Source organism: Cyprinodon tularosa, unplaced genomic scaffold (genome assembly GCF_016077235.1).
Source record: "Cyprinodon tularosa strain WSP-4 unplaced genomic scaffold, ASM1607723v1 ctg1004, whole genome shotgun sequence".
Taxonomy (NCBI): Eukaryota; Metazoa; Chordata; class Actinopteri; order Cyprinodontiformes; family Cyprinodontidae; genus Cyprinodon; species Cyprinodon tularosa.
The window spans coordinates 73,431-99,816 of NW_024037788.1; the positions used below are offsets into that span (position 1 = coordinate 73,431).

Sequence of the window (26,386 nt, forward strand, 5' to 3'; positions counted from 1 at the left end):
TTCCTGATGGTACATGATGGTACATAATGGTACCTGATGGTACCTGGTGGTACATGGCGGTACCTGATGGTACCTGAGGGTACCTGGTGGTACCTGATGGTTCCTGATGGTACATGATGGTACATAATCGTACCTGATGGTACCTGGTGGCACATGATGGTACCTGATGGTACCTGATGGTACCTGGTGGTACCTGATGGTACCTGATGGTACCTGATGGCACATGATGGTACCTGATGGTACATGATGGTACCTGATGGTACCTGATGGTACCTGGTGGTACCTGATGGTACCTGATGGTACCTGATGGTACCTGATGGTACATGGTGGTACCTGATGGTACCTGATGGTACCTGATGGTACCTGATGGTACCTGATGGTACCTGATGGTACCTGATGGCACCTGATGGTACCTGATGGTACCTGATGGTACCTGATGGTACCTGATGGCACCTGATGGCACCTGATGGTACCTGATGGTACCTGATGGTACCTGATGGCACCTGATGGTACCTGATGGTACCTGATGGTACCTGATGGCACCTGATGGTACCTGATGGTACCTGATGGTACCTGATGGTACCTGATGGTACCTGATGGTACCTGATGGCACATGATGGTACCTGATGGTACATGATGGCACATGATGGTACCTGATAGTACCTGATGGTACATGGCGGTACCTGATGGTACATGGCGGTACCTGATGGTACGTGATGGCACATGATGGTACCTGATAGTACCTGATGGTACATGGCGGTACCTGATGGTACCTGATGGTACATGATGGTACCTGATGGTACATAATGGTACCTAATGGTACCTGGTGGTACATGATGGTACCTGATGGTACATGGCAGTACCTGATGGTACATGATGGTACCTGATGGTACCTGATGGTACATGATGGTACATGATGGTACATGATGGTACCTGATGGTACATGATGGCACATGATGGTACCTGATAGTACCTGATGGTACATGACGGTACCTGATGGTACCTGATGGTACATGATGGTACCTGATGGTACCTGATGGCACATGATGGTACCTGATAGTACCTGATGGTACATGGCGGTACCTGATGGTACCTCATGGTACATGATGTTACCTGATGGTACATAATGGTACCTAATGGTACCTGGTGGTACATGATGGTACCTGATGGTACATGGCGGTACCTGATGGTACCTGATGGTACATGATGGTACATGATGGTACCTGATGGTACATGATGGTACATAATGGTACCTGATGGTACCTGGTGGTACATGATGGTACCTGATGGTACATGATGGTACCTGATGGTACATGGCGGTACCTGATGGCACATGATTGTACCTGATGGTACATGGCGGTACCTGATGGTACCTGATGGTACATGGCGGTACCTGATGGTACATGGCGGTACCTGATGGTACCTGACGGTACCTGACGGTACCTGAAGGTACCTGACGGTACCTGATGGTTCCTGATGGTACCTGACGGTACCTGAAGGTACCTGACGGTACCTGATGGTACATGATGGTACATAATGGTACCTGATGGTACCTGGTGGTACATGGTGGTACCTGATGGTACCTGACGGTACCTGGTGGTACCTGATGGTTCCTGATGGTTCCTGATGGTACATGATGGTACATAATGGTACCTGATGGTACCTGGTGGCACATGATGGTACCTGATAGTACCTGATGGTACATGGTGGTACCTGATGGTACCTGATGGTACCTGATGGCACATGATGGTACCTGATGGCACATGATGGTACCTGATGGTACATGATGGCACATGATGGTACCTGATGGTACATGATGGCACATGATGGTACCTGATAGTACCTGATGGTACATGGCGGTACCTGATGGTACCTGATGGTACATGGCGGTACCTGATGGTACCTGATGGCACATGATGGTACCTGATAGTACCTGATGGTACATGGCGGTACCTGATGGTACCTGATGGTACATGATGGTACATGATGGTACCTGATGGTACATGATGGCACATGATGGTACCTGATAGTACCTGATGGTACATGACGGTACCTGATGGTACCTGATGGTACCTGATGGTACATGATGGTACCTGATGGTACCTGATGGTACATGATGGTACATGATGGTACCTGATGGTACCTGATGGCACATGATGGTACCTGATAGTACCTGATGGTACATGGCGGTACCTGATGGTACCTGATGGTACCTCATGGTACATGATGGTACCTGATGGTACATAATGGTACCTAATGGTACCTGGTGGTACATGATGGTACCTGATGGTACATGGCGGTACCTGATGGTACCTGATGGTACATGATGGTACATGATGGTACCTGATGGTACATGATGGTACATAATGGTACCTAATGGTACCTGGTGGTACATGATGGTACCTGATGGTACATGATGGTACCTGATGGTACATGGCGGTACCTGATGGCACATGATTGTACCTGATGGTACATGGCGGTACCTGATGGTACCTGATGGTACATGGCGGTACCTGATGGTACATGGCGATACCTGATGGTACCTGACGGTACCTGAAGGTACCTGACGGTACCTGATGGTTCCTGATGGTACATGATGGTACATAATGGTACCTGATGGTACCTGGTGGTACATGGCGGTACCTGATGGTACCTGAGGGTACCTGGTGGTACCTGATGGTTCCTGATGGTACATGATGGTACATAATCGTACCTGATGGTACCTGGTGGCACATGATGGTACCTGATAGTACCTGATGGTACATGGTGGTACCTGATGGTACCTGATGGTACCTGATGGTACCTGATGGTACCTGATGGTACCTGATGGCACATGATGGTACCTGATGGTACATGATGGCACATGATGGTACCTGATAGTACCTGATGGTACATGGCGGTACCTGATGGTACATGGCGGTACCTGATGGCACATGATGGTACCTGATAGTACCTGATGGTACATGGCGGTACCTGATGGTACCTGATGGTACATGATGGTACCTGATGGTACATAATGGTACCTAATGGTACCTGGTGGTACATGATGGTACCTGATGGTACATGGCAGTACCTGATGGTACATGATGGTACCTGATGGTACCTGATGGTACATGATGGTACATGATGGTACATGATGGTACCTGATGGTACATGATGGCACATGATGGTACCTGATAGTACCTGATGGTACATGACGGTACCTGATGGTACCTGATGGTACATGATGGTACCTGATGGTACATGATGGTACCTGATGGTACCTGATGGCACATGATGGTACCTGATAGTACCTGATGGTACATGGCGGTACCTGATGGTACCTCATGGTACATGATGGTACCTGATGGTACATAATGGTACCTAATGGTACCTGGTGGTACATGATGGTACCTGATGGTACATGGCGGTACCTGATGGTACCTGATGGTACATGATGGTACATGATGGTACCTGATGGTACCTGATGGTACCTGATGGTACATGATGGTACCTGATGGTACATGGCGGTACCTGATGGCACATGATTGTACCTGATGGTACATGGCGGTACCTGATGGTACCTGATGGTACATGGCGGTACCTGATGGTACATGGCGGTACCTGATGGTACCTGACGGTACCTGACGGTACCTGAAGGTACCTGACGGTACCTGATGGTTCCTGATGGTACCTGACGGTACCTGATGGTTCCTGATGGTACATGATGGTACATAATGGTACCTGATGGTACCTGGTGGTACATGGTGGTACCTGATGGTACCTGACGGTACCTGGTGGTACCTGATGGTTCCTGATGGTTCCTGATGGTACATGATGGTACATAATGGTAACTGATGGTACCTGGTGGCACATGATGGTACCTGATAGTACCTGATGGTACATGGTGGTACCTGATGGTACCTGATGGTACCTGATGGTACCTGATGGCACATGATGGTACCTGATTGTACATGATGGTACCTGATAGTACCTGATGGTACATGGCGGTACCTGATGGTACCTGATGGTACATGGCGGTACCTGATGGTACCTGATGGCACATGATGGTACCTGATAGTACTGATGGTACATGGCGGTACCTGATGGTACCTGATGGTACATGATTGGGTACCTGATGGTACATAATGGTACCTAATGGTACCTGGTGGTACATGATTGTACCTGATGGTACATGGCAGTACCTGATGGTACATGACGGTTACCTGATTGTACCTGAAGGTACTGAGGTACCTGATGGTTCCCCTCGTTCGCGCCCCCCCCCATCCACCCATCACACCACCCCCCCCCCAACCCCCCCCCCCCCCCCTCGCCCTATCCCCCCCCCGCGCCCCCTTCACCACTCGCCCCCCCCCCCGATCCCGGCTCTCCCAAGCATCCGCCCACCCCGCGTACCTGGATGGTACATGATGGCACATGATGGTTACCCTGATAGTACCTGATGGTACATCGGCAGGTACCTGATGGTACCTGATGGTACCTGATGGTTACATGATGGTTACCTGGATGGGTACATGATGGGTACCTGTTGGTACCTGATGCGTACCATTGATTTCCGCCGCCTCCCCCCCCCCCCTCCGATCCCCCGTACTCGCTCTGCGCCCCCACTCTCGCACTGGTACCCTGCATCCCCCCCCACCGCCGTACGCGCCCCCACCCCCTGCGCCTATCCCCTGGGCCCCCCCCGCGCCTACCCCCCCCCCCCCCTCCCCCGCCGGCTAACCCTAGGCCCCCTCCAGATCACCTGATGGTGTCGGTTGAGCCTCATACCGCGATACAATGCACTCCCAGTGATACTTGGTACCACTCGATGGTACAGGGATACCTGGCGGTGTATCCATGCGTAGATCATGGTTGGTAGCCACTCAGGTATTGGTTACCACTACCTAAACCTTTCCAGCGTATCTCACTAATGTACCATCAGGGGGTAACTCTACCTGTTGATTGAGTTGTCCATCTAGGTAGGCGCTACTACCCGCCTATGACCATCAGAATGGTACTGGGTGGGGTAGCTGGTACGGATACCGCTAGCCCGGTTTATGCTGTACTCGCCAATACATACCGCAACGGTTATCCCTCATACATAAACCATCCCGGGCCAGTTGTAACCACCCGGGTTACATTAGGATTTCCCACTGATCCGGGGTAGGGCCCCCCGCAGGTCCGCCCCAGGGTCTACCCACCGAACCCCCTGGTACCCACCGTTCGTACGCCGCCAACGTAGTACCGCGTACTGAAGGATACGCTGATCCGCGTATCAGGATGATGACCCCACCATGAGTGTGTACCACTGATTAGGTAGTACCTGATACAGGTAATAATGGTGAGCCCTCCTAGTGAATCAATCTCTGTGATATCCGCCCACCTATGGAAGGTCTCCCCACCCCTTGGGTTAGGCTGGAGCTCTTTGATGCAGGGGTGAGACGTTAGCCACGCGAGTGTGACACATTATAGTGTGGATCTACACTCACGGAATGGGGACTGTATCCGGTCAAGCGTACCTATAGTCCCGCTGTCGAGCACACTCCGTGATATGCAACCTGAGTGGGTACCAGAGCGCAGTCCATCAGGTATTCCTGTTATCGGTCATACTGTATTGGGGATGCACTCACCATGGGGGTGACGCACCATTCCATATCACGTGGGTTACCATCATGAGGTACCGGAACATTCGGCAGTCTCTCATGTCACTCTCACTATCACTCATAGCGCGCGTCACGGTTTTTCCCTCCTCTGTGATGGTTTTAACGTTTTTACAATGCAGGTGGGACCGCAGTAGGATGTGACCAGCTAGATCGGTCATAGGCCTCATGTACGCGTATAGCCGTACCCCCCCGCCATATGGCTACCCACATGTATCAGGTTACCTGATTCCGCCATCGAGTACCTTGATGGTGACCTACTCATAGGTGGGTACGTTACCCAGACAATTTGTGACCCCTCCCATGATGGGGTGGATATGCGCATTTTGATTAGTCCAACCTGATGTCCAGGTAGGCTGTATCCGCAGGTACTATACCGATGGAGCCGTGCGCATGTTGGGTCGCCAGTAACGCCCCAGGGTAGTGTCAACCGGATTGACCCCACCGGAGTTTACCCGCCAGTTAATCCCCACCTTACCCCATACCCCCCCCACGGGGTGTTAAAAGCCCCACGGCGACGTCCGCCGAAACGGACCTTCCATCGCCAGCCCGTCACCGCAGCACCCATAGCCGTACCCATTGGCGACCGCGGTACCTGATGCGTTAACCTGGTCTTGTCCTCATGTTTGGTACCTGATGGTACCGGTGGTACCTGATGGTACTGATGGTACCTGATCGGTAATATTGGTACCTGATGGTACAAACGCGGGCGGTACCTGATGGTAGATGATGGTACCTGATGGTACCTGATGGTACATGGTGGTACCTGATGGCACATGATGGTACATGATGGTACTTGATGGTACCTGATGGTACATAATGGTACTTGATGGTACCTGATGGTACATAATGGTACCTGGTGGTACCTGATGGTACTTGATGGTACCTGATGGTACCTGATGATACTTGATGGTACCTGATGTTACATAATGGTACCTGGTGGTACCTGATGGTACATAATGGTACCTGATGGTAACTGATGGTACCTGGTGGTAACTGATGGTACCTGGTGGTACCTGGTGGTACCTGATGGTACATAATGGTACCTGGTGGTACCTGATGGTACTTGATGGTACCTAATGGTACATAATGGTACCTGATGGTACCTGATGGTACATGGCGGTACCTGATGGTACATGATGGTACCTGATGGTACATGGTGGTACCTGATGGCACATGATGGTACCTGATGGTACATGGCGGTACCTGATGGTACCTGATGGCACATGATGGTACATGATGGTAACTGATGGTACATGATGGTACATAATGGTACCTAATGGTACCTGGTGGTATATGATGGTACCTGATGGTACATGATGGTACCTGATGGTACCTGATGGTACATGGCGGTACCTGATGGTACATGGCGGTACCTGATGGCACATGATTGTACCTGATGGTACATGGCGGTACCTGATGGTACCTGATGGTACATGGCGGTACCTGATGGTACATGGCGGTACCTGATGGTACATGGCGGTACCTGATGTTACATGGCGGCACATGATGGTACATGGCGGTACCTGATGGTACATGGCGGTACCTGATGGTACATGGCGGTACGTGATGGTACATGGCGGTACCTGATGGTACCTGATGGCACATGATGGTACATGGCGGTACCTGATGGTACATGATGGTACCTGATGGTACCTGATGGTACATGGCGGTACCTGATGGTACCTGATGGTACATGGTGGTACCTGATGGCACATGATGGCACATGATGGTACCTGATGGTACCTGATGGTACTTGATGGTACCTGATGGTACATGGCGGTACCTGATGGTACCTGATGGTACATGATGGTACATGATGGTACCTGATGGTACATGATGGTACATAATGGTACCTGATGGTACCTGGTGGTACATGATGGTACCTGATGGTACATGATGGTACCTGATGGTACATGGCGGTACCTGATGGCACATGATTGTACCTGATGGTACATGGCGGTACCTGATGGTACCTGATGGTACATGGCGGTACCTGATGGTACATGGCGGTACCTGATGGTACCTGATGGTACATGATGGTACATGATGGTACCTGATGGTACATGATGGTACATAATGGTACCTAATGGTACCTGGTGGTACATGATGGTACCTGATGGTACATGGCGGTACCTGATGGTACCTGATGGTACATGATGGTACATGATGGTACCTGATGGTACATGATGGTACATAATGGTACCTGATGGTACCTGGTGGTACATGATGGTACCTGATGGTACATGATGGTACCTGATGGTACATGGCGGTACCTGATGGCACATGATTGTACCTGATGGTACATGGCGGTACCTGATGGTACCTGATGGTACATGGCGGTACCTGATGGTACATGGCGGTACCTGACGGTACCTGAAGGTACCTGACGGTACCTGAAGGTACCTGACGGTACCTGATGGTTCCTGATGGTACCTGACGGTACCTGAAGGTACCTGACGGTACCTGATGGTTCCTGATGGTACATGATGGTACATAATGGTACCTGATGGTACCTGGTGGTACATGGTGGTACCTGACGGTACCTGGTGGTACCTGATGGTTCCTGATGGTACATGATGGTACATAATGGTACCTGATGGTACCTGGTGGCACATGATGGTACCTGATAGTACCTGATGGTACATGGTGGTACCTGATGGTACCTGATGGTACCTGATGGTACCTGATGGCACATGATGGTACCTGATGGTACATGATGGCACATGATGGTACCTGATAGTACCTGATGGTACATGGCGGTACCTGATGGTACCTGATGGTACATGGCGGTACCTGATGGTACCTGATGGCACATGATGGTACCTGATAGTACCTGATGGTACATGGCGGTACCTGATGGTACATGATGGTACCTGATGGTACATAATGGTACCTAATGGTACCTGGTGGTACATGATGGTACCTGATGGTACATGGCAGTACCTGATGGTACATGATGGTACCTGATGGTACCTGATGGTACATGATGGTACATGATGGTACCTGATGGTACATGATGGCACATGATGGTACCTGATAGTACCTGATGGTACATGACGGTACCTGATGGTACCTGATGGTACCTGATGGTACATGATGGTACCTGATGGTACCTGATGGTACATGATGGTACCTGATGGTACCTGATGGCACATGATGGTACCTGATAGTACCTGATGGTACATGGCGGTACCTGATGGTACCTGATGGTACCTCATGGTACATGATGGTACCTGATGGTACATAATGGTACCTAATGGTACCTGGTGGTACATGATGGTACCTGATGGTACATGGCGGTACCTGATGGTACCTGATGGTACATGATGGTACATGATGGTACCTGATGGTACATAATGGTACCTAATGGTACCTGGTGGTACATGATGGTACCTGATGGTACATGATGGTACCTGATGGTACATGGCGGTACCTGATGGCACATGATTGTACCTGATGGTACATGGCGGTACCTGATGGTACCTGATGGTACATGGCGGTACCTGATGGTACATGGCGGTACCTGATGGTACATGGCCGTACCTGATGGTACATGGCGGTACCTGATGGTACATGATGGTACCTGATGGTACATGGTGGTACCTGATGGCACATGATGGTACCTGATGGTACCTGATGGTACATGGTGGTACCTGATGGCACATGATGGTACCTGATGGTACCTGATGGTACATGGCGGTACCTGATGGTACATGATGGTACATGGCGGTACCTGATGGTACATGATGGTACCTGATGGTACATGATGGTACCTGATGGTACCTGGTGGTACCTGATGGTACCTGATGGTACCTGATGGTACATAATGGTACCTGATGGTACAAGGCGGTACCTGATGGTAGATGATGGTACCTGATGGTACCTGATGGTACATGGTGGTACCTGATGGCACATGATGGTACGTAATGGTACTTGATGGTACCTGATGGTACTTGATGGTACCTGATGGTACATAACGGTACCTGGTGGTACCTGATGGTACTTGATGGTACCTGATGGTACCTGATGGTACTTGATGGTACCTGATGTTACATAATGGTACCTGGTGGTACCTGATGGTACATAATGGTACCTGATGGTAACTGATGGTACCTGGTGGTACCTGGTGGTACCTGATGGTACCTGATGGTACATAATGGTACCTGGTGGTACCTGATGGTACTTGATGGTACCTGATGGTACATAATGGTACCTGATGGTACCTGATGGTACATGGCGGAACCTGATGGCACATGATGGTACCTGATGGTACATGGCGGTACCTGATGGCACATGATGGTACCTGATGGTACATGGTGGTACCTAATGGTACCTAGTGGTACATGATGGTACCTGATGGTACATGATGGTACCAAATGGTACATGGCGGTACCTGATGGCAGATGATCGTACCTGATGGTACATGGCGGTACCTGATGGTACCTGATGGTACATGATGGTACATGGCGGTACCTGATGGTACATGGCGGTACCTGATGGTACCTGATGGCACATGATGGTACATGATGGTAACTGATGGTACATGATGGTACATAATGGTACCTAATGGTACCTGGTGGTATATGATGGTACCTGATGGTACATGATTGTACCTGATGGTACCTGATGGTACATGGCGGTACCTGATGGTACATGGCGGTACCTGATGGCACATGATTGTACCTGATGGTACATGGCGGTACCTGATGGTACCTGATGGTACATGGCGGTACCTGATGGTACATGGCGGTACCTGATGGTACATGGCAGTACCTGATGTTACATGGCGGCACATGATGGTACATGGCGGTACCTGATGGTACATGGCGGTACCTGATGGTACATGGCGGTACGTGATGGTACCTGGCGGTACCTGATGGTACCTGATGGCACATGATGGTACATGGCGGTACCTGATGGTACATGATGGTACCTGATGGTACATGGCGGTACCTGATGGTACATGGTGGTACCTGATGGCACATGATGGCACATGATGGTACCTGATGGTACTTGATGGTACCTGATGGTACATAATGGTACCTGGTGGTACCTGATGTTACATAATGGTACCTGGTGGTACCTGATGGTACATAATGGTACCTGATGGTACCTGATGGTACCTTGTGGTACCTGATGGTACCTGATGGTACATAATGGTACCTGGTGGTACCTGATGGTACCTGATGGTACATAATGGTACCTGGTGGTACCTGATGGTACTTGATGGTACCTGATGGTACATAATGGTACCTGATGGTACCTGGTGGTACATGATGGTACATGGCGGTACCTGATGGTACATGATGGTACCTAATGGCACATGATGGTACCTGATGGTACATGGTGGTACCTGATGGTACCTGATGGTACATAATGGTACCTAATGGTACCTAGTGGTACATGATGGTACATGATGGTACCTGATGGTACATGGCGGTACCTGATGGCAGATGATTGTACCTGACGGTACATGGCGGTACCTCATGGTACATAATGGTACCTAATGGTACCTAGTGGTACATGATGGTACCTGATGGTACCTGATGGTACATGGCGGTACCTGATGGTACATGGCGGTACCTGATGGTACTTGATGGTACCTGATGGTACATAATGGTACCTGATGGTACATAATGGTACATAATGGTACCTGGTGGTACCTGATGGTACCTGATGGTAGCTGATGGTACCTGATGGTAGCTGATGGTACCTGATGGTACATAATGGTACCTGATGGTACCTGATGGTACCTGATGGTCTGCTTCTCTAACTGACTGACTGTACCTTAATGCGTCTATAAGCAGGATGATGCTGTTCTTTGTTTGCTGTCTGTTTAAAAACCAGTCAACAAATAAATAAAGTGTGCATTATAGAAAAAGGAAACCCAAAGGACAGGAAGGAGTGTTTAGTGACGGTGTGAGGCTCCTGAGGCGTAGCTACATCCACTCTGAGCTCCACCAGTCTCCTCTGCTTCCAGCTCCATCAGTTTGGTGTTCATGGTGGAGCAGATGCTCTAATGAGGCTTCTGCCATCACCTCCCTCCCTTCCCAGGTGGTAGGAGGGCTTAATTAAAGCCTGGTTGAAAAAAGACACTTCCTGCCCTGCAGCGAGGCTCCGCTGGGAGGGGGGGTGTTTAACGTTTCCTTGTGTCAGAACAGCAAAGGGGGAGCAGGGTTCCAGGAGCTGCAGACAGTCATTACCCAGCAGGGTCATTTCCTCGCCCTGATCTAAGGCGGATCAGGAGGCGTCAGACGGCTGTGGGTGAGACGCTCCATGTCCACCGCAGCGTGAGTGGGGGGGTGAGAGGGAGGGACAGCTCCATGGAGGCGGGGAGATTCAGGAAGAAGCAGCACACAGCAGCAGGATGGAAGCTGGACCTTCAACACAGCGGTGCTCAGAAGGTCAGAGTTCATCTGGGCTAAAGCCTCCAGAACCAGGAACACCCAGAGAGCTGCTCACAGCGCCACTTCAGATCAGGAAATAAAGAAATAGATTCACCACTTTATTGAGATGAACACCAAGCGGTGTCAGGAACTAACAGACATCAGTTCTCTGCTCAATCTATGAGCTTTTAGTTTAACCTCACTGTTATTCTCACCGAATGATTCACAGAGCCCCCATACGCTTCCTGTTCCTCCCACTATAGGAGCTCTGTTTGGAGGGGGGAGGTGCTTAGAATCCTGAGGTTGTGAGTTTAAAACTCAGAGGGTAACTTTGGTGGCTCTGCACTGGTGACGGAGGAACGACAATAAAAGCTGGAAGAAAAAACCAACCTGTAGATTTGGTCATCTGGCCTGTTAGCTTCAACGCAAACAAGGAAATAATGATATAATGATGCTATTTAAACCTTATGGAACAGTTCTCCGTTACGCAAACAGCATCACAATAACGCTCGGAAATACTACGGTTGCGTTAAACTGCAGGAATAGATGTTAAAGTTCGCAGCAGCGGCACCATATTTATTTTCACCTACAGTATAAAACTCAAACCAGATGAATTCTCAGCTTATTGTTTAAAATGTCTGATCCTGCAGGAAGTCAGAGCGTTTAGTTATCGTTTGTCCCTGGTTCTGACGGCGGAGCGGATCTAGGCGGACTGAGCTGGAACCCGGTTCCTGCAGCGCCACTGCGCCCAGCTACACATGGAGGCAGTGAGGTTTCAGTTTGCTGGACAAAGGAGCGACGACTGGTTCAGGCGCTGGGTTTTATCACCTGAAAGTTAAATAAACAACCAATGAAGTCATAAAAGATTTATACCTGGCAGATCTGGGATAAAAAGGCTGCGTTCCGCCTGCAGAAGCTGCGCTGATGGAGGGGGGCCGCGCTGCAGGTCACAGACCAGTTTAATCCGGTTCACCGCCTGCATTATATAACAGCCTGTCCCTTAGAGCAACGCTTTAAAACACTCAATCAGACATTTGCAAATTTCTTATTCGCTGGTGTTTGGCAGCTTCCGTTCCCGCTGACAGACTGGGCATCGAATAAACCTGAATGAAGGGAAAGGTTGGACTCTGTTCAGACGGATTATTGATGCCCAACATGGAAAGAAAAGCACTGATTGTTATTCTATTGATTGATTGACTGAAGAAATGTCTGAATTAAACCAACTAAAGGTCAAAGGTTATGGACCCAACCAAGCTTAGCATAAACCACCAAAAAAAGCCAAACGTGCCGAAATAAAACAAATGTTCTGCTCTGCTAGCGTGACATGGAGGAGGAGGAAGATGAGGAAGAGGAGCAGAGCGATGTGAGGCGGCTGCTTCATGCTGATTGGCAGACTGACAGTCGGTGGATGAAACAAACTGGTCTCGGTTTTCCTCCCATCCACAGACGCAGCTCCATGTTTACGGCGATCGGTGCACGGCTGTCCGTCTGGGAGGCGAAACGGAGAAAAACAGAAAAAGTGTTTCTAAAGGAGAGAGAGGAATCTGCTTCATGCGAAGAAACATTATCCGGCTGCTAACTGACAGCGCATCAGGAGAGGCTGCTGAGTTAGAAACAAACCCATTTATGGAAGCAGCTTCCTGGGAAGCCGAGTCAGCGCTGAGAAAGACGCTAAACATGGCCGCCCATACTTGGAGTTATGAGGATATTGAATTTCTCCCATCAGCTCCACATATTGGCCATAAAAATGGAAACAGCAGCATTTTAATGGCATCTTTCCAGGAAAACACAAACAGCAGCAAATATCTGCCCCACATTCTGCAGCTGAACAGTTTTACTGCAGCTACCAAGAGAAGAGAAGATATGTCATGGATATAAACATTAGACTTAAATAAAACTTTATTGTATCTCCTTGGTCTTCTCCACCTTCAGGATCAGGATGTTATCTCTGCTCCACCAGCTGCTCCACCTCCTCTCTGTCGTTGTCGTCTCTGATGAGGCCCACCACCGTGGCGTCGTCTGCAAACTTCACCATGTGATCGGTGGTGAACCTGGGGACGCAGTCATGCGTCATCAGGGTGAACAGCAGGGTGCTCAGGACGCAGCCCTGAGGGGAGGGGCTTAGACTGATGACATCAGAGGTCCGACCCGGACTGACTGAGGTCTGTTGGTGAGGAAGTCTAGCAGCCAATAGCAGAGGGGTGTATTGAAGCCCAGCTGTTCCAGTTTGCCCATCAGATGCTGTGGGATGATGGTGCTGAAAGCTGAACTGAAGTCCAGGAACAGCATCCATCGTGGGTGTTCTTCTCCTCCAGGTGTGCCAGGCTCAGGTGGAGAGCAGCAGAGATGGCGTCCTCAGTGGAGCGGTTCCGTCGGTAGGCGAACTGGAACGGGTGGAATGTTGGCGGCAGACTGGAGACGATGTGTTCTTTAACCAGCCTTTGGAAGCACTTCATCATGATGGGAGTCAGAGCGACAGGCCGCTAATCATTGAGGGAGGCGACCTGAGGCTTCTTTGGGACTGGAATAATGGAGGCAGACTGGAAGCATGCTGGCACTATGGATTGGTCCAGCCAGGTGTGAAAGATGTCTGTGAGGACACCAGCCAGCTGATCTGCACACTCCTTATACACCTGCCCAGGTATGTTATCAGGCCCTGGGGCCTTCCTTGGATTGACTCTCCTCAGAGTTTTCCTCACTTCAGCTACGTCCAGGTTTAGTGGCTCCTCCCCCTGGTGTGGAACAGCTTTCACTGCTGGAGGCTGGTTAGTGCCTCAAACCTTCCAAAGAAATTGTTCAGTTCATTTAGGAAGTCAGTGTTTGCTGCATCTACTGGGGGGGAGGGTGTGTTGTAGTCCGGTATCATCCGAATGCCATTCCACATCCTCCTGGTGTTGCTGTCGTCATGGAAACAATCCTGGATCTTCTGGCTGTGGTTCTTCTTTGCTGATCTGATGGTTTAAGTTGGCACGCTCTGTTCTCAGTGCCTCTTTATCACCTTTATCGGCCTGCATCACTGTTGTCCTCAATGCATTGGTTGATGTAGGCTGACACAGTCATGGCATACTCATCAATATTCAATAAGTTGTCATGTTGCTGCAGCCTTGAAGATGTTCCAGTCAGAGCATAAAGAGTTAGAGTCAGGCCACTGGGTGGACTGGAGGGGCTCCTGTTTGGTATCAGAATGAGGACCCTTCACTCCTCATGCTTCTGCTTGGGGAGCAACGGGCATGTTTAGGGTGGAGCTGTGAGTCCAGTTTAGGTTCAGGGTCAGAGTGGGGGTGGGGTTAGGGTGGGGTTCAGGGTGATGGTGGGGTTAGGGTGGGGTTCAGGGTCATGGTGGGGTTAGGGGTCATGGTGGGGTTAGGGTACTGCTTCTGTCCATTATTGTCTCTCAATAATTGTTTCCTTCCAGTTTCTGCACTGATACAGTATTAATCCCCCCCACACACACGTCTGGTTTTCTATCCTCGTGGGGACTTCCAGTCATTTCTAAACCCTTTCTAAAGCCTAAGCCTAAACTAAATCCATACCTTAGTCCTAAACCTACTGTAACACCTAAGCCTAAAGCAGCATTCGTCCCCCCTGCCTGAGCAGAGGGATAGAGGGCAGGATGGGGCCAGCCTGGATGGACACCACTGAATGAGGGGGCACGGCCGAGTCCCCGAATGTCCCCGGGTCCAGGAACGGCCCCTGACCCCCGACAACGTCTGCTCCTCCCACACCAAGGGCCACACGCCTAACCTGAAGATCTCGCCTCAGAAATCAGTTTTTAGCCGCTTCTCTGTGGCCAAGCTTAATAAACCCCCAAAGGCAACCAGGCTGATCCAACGAGGAGATGGAAGATTCAGGTCTGGATCGGTTAACCGTGCCGATTTAGGACTGAGTTTGGATCGGTTAACCGTGCCGAGTTCAGACTGAGTTTGGATCGGTTAACCGTGCCGATTTCGGACCGAGTTTGGATCGGTTAACCGTGCCGATTTCGGACCGAGTTTGGATCGGTTAACCGTGCCGATTTCGGACCGAGTTTGGATCAGTTAACCGTGCCGAGTTCGGATCGGTTAACCGTGCCGAGTTTGGATCGGTTAACCGTGCCGAGTTTGGATCGGTTAACCGTGCCGAGTTCGGATCGGTTAACCGTGCCGATTTCGGACCGAGTTTGGATCAGTTAACCGTGCCGAGTTCGGATCGGTTAACCGTGCCGAGTTTGGATCGGTTAACCGTGCCGAGTTCGGATCGGTTAACCGTGCCGAGTTCGGATCGGTTAACCGTGCCGATTTCGGACCGAGTTTGGATCGGTTAACCGTGCCGAGTTCAGACTGAGTTTGGATCGGTTAACCGTGCCGAGTTCGGATCGGTAAACCGTGCCGATTTCGGACCGAGTTTGGATCAGTTAACCGTGCCGAGTTCGGATCGGTTAACCGTGCCGAGTTTGGATCGGTTAACCGTGCCGAGTTTGGATCGGTTAACAGTGCTGAGTTCGGATCGGTTAACCGTGCCGATTTCGAACTGAGTTTGGATCGGTTAACCATGGCGAGTTCAGACTGAGTTTGGATCGGTTAACCGTGCCGATTTCGGACCGAGTTCGGATCGGTTAACCGTGCCGAGTTTGGATCGGTTAACCGTGCCGAGTTTGGATCGGTTAACCGTGCCGAGTTTGGATCGGTTAACCGTGCCGATTCCGAACTGAGTTTGGATCGGTTAACCATGGCGAGTTCAGACTGAGTTTGGATCGGTTAACCGTGCCGATTTCGGACCGAGTTTGGATCGGTTAACCGTGCCGAGTTCGGACCAAGCTTGGATCTTTAGTTAAATGTGCCGAGTTCGTACTGAGTTTAATTGGTTAACCGAGTTCAGACCCAATCGGTGTGTAAGCAGGCCTGTTAGCTTCTGTACGTAGCACCTATTGAGCTAAACTACCTCATTTAGGGCCTTTTTGGAGCCTTTGTCTCAGTTTATTAATATTGTGTGCGATGGCAGCCCACTGCTGCCCAAGGGATGGGTTAATGCAGGTAAATTACTCCAATGTGAGATGAATAATGTTCAATTATTATTTTAGAAATACGATAATGAGGTAGATGGTCACGGCGTCCAGGTGCTGCTGGGTCTGGAGAAGACCTGACCCAGCAGATGAGAACCAAGGCTGCACACCTGCTGCTGCACAGAGATGGACTCACCAAAGTCAGCCAGTTTGAGCTCTCCGCTGTCGCTGATGAGCAGGTTCTGTGGTTTCAGGTCCCGGTGAAGAATGTAACTCTGGTGAATGTAGGACAGGCCCCTCAACAGCTGGAAGAGAAAGAGCTGGAAAACAAGGGAGAAGGAATGAACCAAGGGGAGGAAGAACAAACACCTCACCCCCCCTAGCATCATCCTCCCCGTCTGACCCACATTCCTCCATCAGAATCACCGCCGCCTGCGCAGCGCTCCACACCTCATAGTCTGCTCCAGACCATCGCTGCATTTATTTAGCTTCTTAACATAAATCAAGGGGTTCACTGCAGCTTTTCATCTGGCTCTGCCAGCAGGTGCATGCAGGTAAGGGACAGAAATAAAGGTGCAGGTTGGGATTCATCTCTGCAAAGGCTGGAAATGACTGGAGAGGAAGAAGACGGGCTGTAGGAGCTCTTTTTTTCCGGAAGTAAACACGGATGGTAGCGCCGGCGTGCATCTAGTGATCTATTCCAACCATAAAAACTCATTCTATTCAAGATGGTCAAACATCAATACTGCTCTCCGCATCATCGTCCTCCATGGTTGTTGTTTTTCTTGCCGCTTCTTCATAGCAAGAAGCAGAATAGTGACTTTTGTCGGGTATTAATGGCTTCCAGGTTGGATGAATGGTCGCATTCATCCATTGTAAAGATCTGATTCGTATCGGATTCATGACCACAGAGCCAAGTGTTCTGGGTCGCATTGGAAAAAATCTCATCTCTGTTGTTCAGACAGACATGAAAAGATCAGATCCAGGTCGCATATGGGTAAAAACAAAACGGATTTGGGTCACTTCAGACTGCAGAGTTAACTTAGCCTTAGATCGTGCTGATTGGCTGCCCTCACAGGTGCTGGCTTAACTTTCTGAAGGACTGGTGTGGACATGTCCCCACCAACTTTGAAATGGGTGTGGACACGTCCCCACCAATAAGTAGTCCATTTGTGTTGGACTCATTTACTTTAGCCATCAACAGTAACCTCAGGACGCGCCCGGCTGTGTGTTTCCTGCGTTTCTGTCTCGCTCTCCCGCTGAGTCCCCTGAGTCCCGCCCACTGATATGACATCATTGGATCCTCTGTCCATGGCTCCATGTCTGTCACTCTATGATAGAACATGATTGGCGATCTATTCACCGCGTCATCAGTAGCTCCGTGATTGGAGGACAGACGACACACAGCAGCATCATTAAAGGAAAATTCCGGTTTTTAACACTTTTAGCCCATTTTCTGTAGTGTCCAGGATGAAATCGAATGATCGACACCAAAATTTTGATGATTGGTCCTGTCTCTGCTATTTGGCTCATGCAGAATCCCCCCCTGGCTGCTTCAGAATGGCTTCCATAGTGCATGTCCGATAATGTCCTTAAAACAACCTTAACGTTCTTTTTTTAAAATATGCTACTCACCGGGTCGTCAGCGCTGTTCAATGACGTTCCAAAAAAAGTTTTGTGAAGAAAAAACGTTCCTGTAGTGTTTTATTTAGCATTTTGTAAATCCCAGAACTATTTTTTCCGATACATCACAACCGCTTATAAACTTCCGCTTCCCGTTCGAATCTGGAGCGTTGCACACTCCAGACCACTAGTTGGCGACAATGTCTCTATATACTCCTCCTCAGTATATTCCAGTTCAAAACGGTATCCTCTACCGTCAAACTCAAAGTCCAATATGTCCTCCTCAAGAATCCACCTTTCGTATTCCATTTTCAGAGTTTTTTAAAGTGTTTAACAGAGACGTTAGCACCTCGACGTCGGAGTACACAGAGTGAAGCAGAAACACTTGGGCCTTGCGAAAAAACTACAACTAAGCGTAAACAGGCCCCCTTTCCGTTTCCGGTGGCGGAGGGATATTGACTATTCCAACAGAACTCAATGGGATTTACAAAATGCTAAATAAAACACTACAGGAACGTTTTTTCTTTACGAAACTTGTTTTTGAACGTCATTGAACAGGGTTGATGACCCGGTGAGTAGCATATTTTAAAAAAAGAACGTTTAAGGTTGTTTTAAGGACATTATCGGACATGCACTATGGAAGCCATTCTGAAGCAGCCAGGGGGGGATTCTGCATGAGCCAAATAGCCGAGACAGGACCAATCGTCAAAATTTTGGTGTCGATCATTCGACTTCATCCTGGACACTACAGAAAAGGGGCTAAAAGTGTTAAAAAACTGAATTTTCCTTTAATATTAACCAGCAGCTACTTCAGGTTTTATTTCCAATAAAAACTAGTAGACGGGTTGGTTTAAAAAAAAAGATGACACCGAAAAAGTCGTCAGACATACGGAGCTTTTTCAACAAAAAAAAGCAACTGAGTCTAAGCAGCCTCGGAAATGAGTATTGTAATGCCATAAGTTCGACTAAAGCAGCTGTTTAAATACTTTGTTCTTTGCTAGTTTGAAAAAAGCAAAACATCTCAGTTTTCCTGTTTTTATTTGTTAATAATGTACAGGTGTACACCTGTTGCTTTGGACTACCTGTCCCCATTTTGACCACCTGTCCATGTTTTAGAGCAGGCATCCCCGAAGTGGGTCCTGGAGGGCCGACATCCTGCTGATTTACAGGCTTTTGCTGAACTGCAATGACCAGAATCAGCTGTCGAGGACCCGTTTATAGATGCCTGCTTTAGACCAAACATCCCCGTTTTGAACCGCCTGTGTCCCTTCAAAGAAGGACAGATTGTCCAAACCCAGGGGAGATGGTCCAACAGATCTAACACAAGCCAGGGCCGTGGTTTCTAAATGTTTCATACCGTTATTATCCTTAGAAAATGTGGGCTAACAGGCAAGCTAGCAGCTATAGCAGGCTAGCGCTGTTGATGCTAACGTGTTTTCAGGGTTATTTTCAGACTGTCTGTCTCTATTAGCTCATCCTCTGTTAGCCAGTCTGCTGATTTAAAGGTTCCTAAATCATTGCATCATTTTCTAGGGCCAGTGGGGGAAAAAAAAGTTAACTGATTTTTTAATTTTATTTCAGTTTAGTATGGGAAAAAAGTCAGAATTCTGAGGAAAAAAGTCAGAATTCTGAGAAAAAAAGTCAGAATTCTGTCTTTTTTCCTCAGAATTCTGACTTTTTTCCAATGTTAAACTGAAATAAAATTTAAAAATCAGTTAACTTTTATTTTTTTCAGTGGCCCTAATCCTCTTCCGTAATTTTCTGATGATTACATGACATTAAAATTTAATGTTCAATCTTTTTTTTCTTTTAGATCGATTGGTTGTGTTTATTGAGCTCACAATGGAGAAATTTACTCGTTACATCGTATTAAAGTGGAGGTCTTCAACAGGGGGTCTGTGACCCCTAGGGGTCCACAGAGGTACTGCATGGGGGTCGCAAAAGTTTTGGTTGATTACTTTTTTTTTATATTCCCCCCTGCAATTTTTTCCACTAATTGAAATGTCTTTAAATCCACATGAACATGAATTCAACAGACTGTAGTAAACAGATAAATGGAGGCAGAAGATGTCTTTCAGTCATCAATGCACAGTGGCGGTACTAGACCGAATGTACCAGGGGGCCGGGAGGGGGCCAGGAGGGGGACAGTGTGTTTCCATGGGGAACAGAAAAGCATGGAATAAAAAAAACAGAGTAAGGGATTCAAATATATTAATAGAGCTGCATGAAGTGACATTTTTATTCAATTAAGTTTATAATGTTATGTCTTATTAGGTCAATATACATTCAGAATGTAGGAATTTCACATATTTTTGAATTAATTTTAGGTAAAATAACCGTTTTCTACAAAATCTGAATTAGAACTCAAGAAAATCTGATAAATTCTGCCATAAAAATTGGAGCAATTTGTTTGAAAAAAAACATTTAGCAGATGAAAACTAGGATCCTATCTCAGCACCACTGAAGCTATCACCTTATTGTTGTAAAATAATTAGAAATACAGAGTTTGTGAAGAAAAAGAGTGAAACAGATCCAAAGGACGTATCAGGCCATAACAGGGGCCAGGACATGATCTTCAGGGGCACTGGCCCCCATTGGCCCCTGTGTAGAACCACCCATGATCAATGCAGCCGCATGGTACGGTGTGGTACCTGTTCTAAAGAGCAGTGCATAGCCAGCCGAATGTTTCCAGGTCTGGGGGGGGGGGACCTCTGAGGAACTGAGAGGCTTTCAGCTCCAACTAAACTGAATTATGAGGGTAAATGCTGCCTGGTCCTGCAGGCATGGATGGGGATCAGGTTACAGATGTCAGAGACTGCTTGCTTTGCAGCTACTGCTTGGCAGCTACTGATTAGCATCTACTGCTTAGCAGCTACTGATTAGCAGCTACTGATTAGCATCTACTGCTTAACATCTACTGCTTAGCAGCTACTGCTTAGCAGCTACTGATTAGCAGCTACTGCTTAGCAGCTACTGATTAGTAGCTACTGATTAGCAGCTACTGATTAGCAGCTACTGCTTAGCAGCTACTGATTAGCACCTACTGATTAGCAGCTACTGCTTGGCAGCTACTATTTGGCATCTATACTGCTTAGCATCTACTGTTTAGCATCTACTGCTTAGCAGCTACTGCTTAGCAGCTACTGCTTGGCAGCTACTATTTGGCATCTATACCGATTAGCATCTACTGCTTGGCAGCTACTGCTTGACAGCTACTGAATAGCAGCTACTGCTTAGCAGCAACTAATTAGCAGCTACTGATTAGCAGCTACTGATTAACAGCTACTATTTGGCAGCTAATATTTGGCAGCTTCTATTTGGCATCTATACTGCTTAGCATCTACTGCTTAGCATCTACTGCTTAGCAGCTACTGCTAAGCAGGTACTGCTAAGCAGGTACTGCTTGGTAGCTACTGCTTGGCAGCTACTGCTTGGCAGCTACTGATTGGCACTTACTGCTTAGCAGCTACTGATTAGCAGGTCATCCAGGATCTACTGCTTAGCAGCTACTGCTTAGCAGCTACTGATTAGCAGGTCATCCAGGATCTACTGCTTAGCAGCTACTGCTTAGCAGCTACTGATTAGCAGGTTATCTAGCAGCTGCTCCTCAGCAGCTAATGGTTAGCTGGTCCTGGTTAGGGGATACCAGTGTCTAGCTACTGGTAAGCAGTTTGTGGTTCGCAGGTCCTGGTTAGCAGCTACTGATTAGCAGCTACCGATTAGCAGTTACCGATTAGCAGCTACTGGTTAGCAGCTACTGGTTAGCAGCTACCGATTAGCAGCTACCGATTAGCAGCTACTGCTTAGCACCTACTGGTTAGCAGCTACTTGTTACCAGGTCCTGGTTAGCAGCTACCGATTAGCAGCTACTGCTTAGCAGCTACTGGTTAGCAGCTACTGATTAGCAGCTACTTGTTACCAGGTGCTGGTTAGCATCTACTGATTAGGAGCTACTTGTTACCAGGTCCTGGTTAGCAGCTACTGATTAGCAGCTACCGATTAGCATCTACTGCTTAGCAGCTACTGGTTAGCAGGTCCTGGTTAGCAGCTACTGGTTAGTAGGTGGTGTTATTTGAGGCAGATCTTAGAACTGATGAGCAGCAGTAGTTTCAGCTCAGTGGCTCCACCTTCAGGATGAAGCAGTAAAGTGACCGATGGTGCACTAATGGCAGCTGAACTCAGCTGAAGGTGAACCATGAAGGACGTTACCTTCACGTTGTCTGGGTGGAGACCTCCTGGGTGTTTGTCCATGTACTGACACAGGTCAGTGTGCTGCAACAGAGAACAGAGCAGAAGACATGATCAGAACCCGTTTCCATGGCAACAGCTAAAAACCATGACGATGAGGAGAAGAACCCCAGAGGGGAGCTGTCCTCTAATATATTCTGTTTAGATTGAGTTGCGATGGAGGGGAACCATGACAGGATGAAGGCGCTTCCTGGTTTGGTACGGTGGCCCCGCAGACCCAAACAGGCTTCATCCAGAGTCCCTCTGTATTTCCAGAGCTCGTTTAAATATTTATAAACTTGTTTATGAATGTTTGATGTAAACACAGACCTCCAGGCTCTGGTGCTTCGGTCTTCTTCATGAAGGTGCTGATGGAACATAAGTGAAGGAGAGACTGAGGAGGAGGGAATGTCTCTGATGCAGAAGCTTTTAAATAACCTCCTGCTATCGCTGTAGTTCAGAGCTGAGGACAGAAGCTGGCTCTAACTGGAAACATCTAATATTATAGATCATGTTTGTTCAGACTGGCTCCTGATCGACTGAGGAGGAGCAGAACCAGAGGGCCGACCTTTGACCTTCCAGTCAGGATGAACGCCCAGCTCTGCTGCATTAGCTTCTCTGTCAGAAGCTGCTCCCGTTCTATAAAGACGTTCAAACGTGTAGATCGGTAGTTCCATCAGGCTGTGGTTCCGATCCGTTTGGTTAGAGCCTAGAACCGTCTCCTTAGCAGTTACTGGACCTGCTGGCAGCGTCCCGGCGGTTTGTACCTCAGCCTGCTCCTTCGGGAGGAGGAGGTGCTGGTTCAGGAGCCTCAGAGGCTCCTGCTCCTCTAAACCACATCAGCTGGGTGGAAACCTGGAGTTCTAGTGCAGAGCTTTGGTCAGGGACGTCTGGACACAGACGCTGGTGTGGGTCTGACCGGAACGCCGAACTCAGACCAACCCTGGAGAACTGCTCCTGACCAGCAGCTGGAAGCAGACGTTCCCTATAGCTCATCCCAGCAGACGAAGAACATAGATGTCCCAGCGCAGCAGCCTGCTCCACAGAGCCGCCTCTACTCACCGTGGGGCCCAGGGCTGGAGAGACCACACAGCCCCCACTTTAAAGGGAGGCCTGGTTACTCAGAGGAAAGAAAAACCCAGGTCCAAATCCTGATCCAAACCCAGGAGGAGCTGGGAACAGAACCAGATGTGTTGCTTCACATCGTGACTGTCCCAGCAGCAGCAGTTTACAGCGAGGTCAGGAAATCAGCCGCAGATTGGTCTGACATGGAGTCAGGCTATCAGCCCACTGTGGGGCGGCACTATGTGGCGTCCATGGGTGGGCTCATCTTCATTACTTCAGTTTCACTGAGTAAAACATGAGCTGCTGTTTTACGTCAGCATCAGATTATCAGGTGGGAGCAGAACCATAACGGCTGGCAGTGGAACATCTTAACAGCGTCTTTAGTCCACAGCTGGGCTGAGAGACATGAAAACCTGAGGCGCTCACTCACCACATACTCAAACACCAGCGTCAGGGTTTCCTTGGTGTGGATGATGTCATGGAGGAGCACAATGTTGGCGTGCTTCAGGCCTTTCAGAAGAGACGCTGTAAAGGGAGAAGAGCAGATGGAGACGTGATGATGGAGCCCACAGGATGATCTGACTAACTCAGCACCAAATACCGGTTCCACTTTACAACCGCCACCATTTCTAACCGGTAAAGAGTCCTTTAATGAAGAGAGGCTAGGCTAACCTGGCAGGAGCGCTTTACCTTTTACAGCTGGGTTAGATGCAGATTATTAACCATTATAAAACACTAATAAACTGGTAACCATGCATATCTTTACCGTTTATAAACAATGTTTATTGTAAAGTGTTCCCCCAACATCTGCTGAACATCTGTCAGTGTCTCTATTTCAGGTACGGCCTTCACTGTTAGATCCTATTCAGATCCATGGCATCTGCTCTGAGCTACAGTCACTGACTGAGGAACATCTGAAAGGGAAACCATGGAGCAACCAGGAAGCCCCGCCTCCCTGCAGACTCACAGGTTCATCAGCTGACATTAGAAAGAGGAATCAGTGGGATTCTGTTCAAACTTTAGAGCAAAATCAGCTCAGCTTAGAACAGGTGACTCATTTAGCAGTCACTGTGTGATGGGACGCTGGCTGCTGGCAGCTCCTCATGCACTCACCCTTCATCAGAAGCTAAAGCAGATCAAAGCAGGACTCCCTGCTGCACAGTGAGGACCAAACTCCAGGAACCTGCAGAGATGCGTACCATCTGATGGACATGACACTCAGGCTGTGCTAGCTGTGGAGGCTAATGCTGGTCACATATCTGCTCTGCGGGCTCTAATCCAGAAACTGCTAAGTTAGTTCAATTTCCCAGCTCTGATGTGATCCGCTGTCTGGGAGAGGCAGGCGTCCTCTGCTTCATTTCCCTTCCAGCTGGGTGTGTGAGGAGAGGCAGAGCTCCAGCAGTCAGTTATTTAAAACAGTCAGTAAATGGTTCATTTAACTAAACCCTCAATCCCTCATTATAGACCACCTTCCATCTTTGGAGATTGACTTTTTAAAAGTTGCAACACAAACGCTTAATGTCGACAAATCATGACAGAAAGAATATTTTAGTACAAAGATTGATGTTTAAAAAGGAATTGTAGGGGACGAACTAAGGATCAACCAAGGACCAGTTAGGGACCAACCAAGGACCAGCCAAGGACCAGTTAGGGACCAACCAAGGACCAGCCAAGGACCAGTTAGGGACCAACCAAGGACCAACCAAGGACCAGCCATGGACCAGTTAGGGACCAACCAAGGAACAGCCAAGGACCAGTTAGGGACCGAACAAGGACCAGTTAGGGACCAACCAAGGACCAGTTAGGGACCAACCAAGGACCAACCAAGGACCAGCCATGGACCAGTTAGGGACCAACCAAGGAACAGCCAAGGACCAGTTAGGGACCGAACAAGGACCAGTTAGGGACCAACCAAGGACCAGTTAGGGACCAACCAAGGACCAGTTAGGGACCAGCCAAGGACCAGTTAGGGACCAGCCAAGGACCAACCAAGGACCAGCCATGGACCAGTTAGGGACCAACCAAGGAACAGCCAAGGACCAGTTAGGGACCGAACAAGGACCAGTTAGGGACCAACCAAGGACCAGTTAGGGACCAACCAAGGACCAGTTAGGGACCAGCCAAGGACCAGTTAGGGACCAACCAAGGACCAACCAAGGACCAGCCATGGACCAGTTAGGGACCAACCAAGGACCAGTTAGGGACCAACCAAGGACCAGTTAGGGACCAGTTAGGGACCAACCAAGGACCAACCAAGGACCAGTTAGGGACCGAACAAGGACCAACCAAGGACCAGTTAGGGATTAACCAAGGACCAGTAAGGGACCAACCAAGGACCAGTTAGCGACCAGCCAAGGACCAGCCAAGGACCAGTTAGGGACCAGTTAGGGACCAACCAAGGAACAGCCAAGGACCAGTTAGGGACCGAACAAGGACCAACCAAGGACCAGTTAGGGACC

The 26,386-nt window shown here is 49.0% G+C and overlaps 1 protein-coding gene across 2 annotated transcripts in view; it reads right to left on the reverse strand.

The window, feature by feature from the left end:
* Window positions 1-26,386, reverse strand: part of cdk14 (cyclin-dependent kinase 14) — a 113,185-nt gene that overhangs the window by 61,070 nt on the left and 25,729 nt on the right. For both annotated transcript variants that reach the window (XM_038276384.1, XM_038276393.1), the window contains exons 5-7: window positions 24,358-24,452; window positions 22,845-22,907; window positions 17,209-17,332 (exon numbers count right to left, since the gene is read on the reverse strand). In XM_038276384.1, coding sequence (XP_038132312.1) covers window positions 17,209-17,332; window positions 22,845-22,907; window positions 24,358-24,452 — 282 coding nt within the window. The remainder of the gene's footprint in view (window positions 1-17,208; window positions 17,333-22,844; window positions 22,908-24,357; window positions 24,453-26,386) is intronic.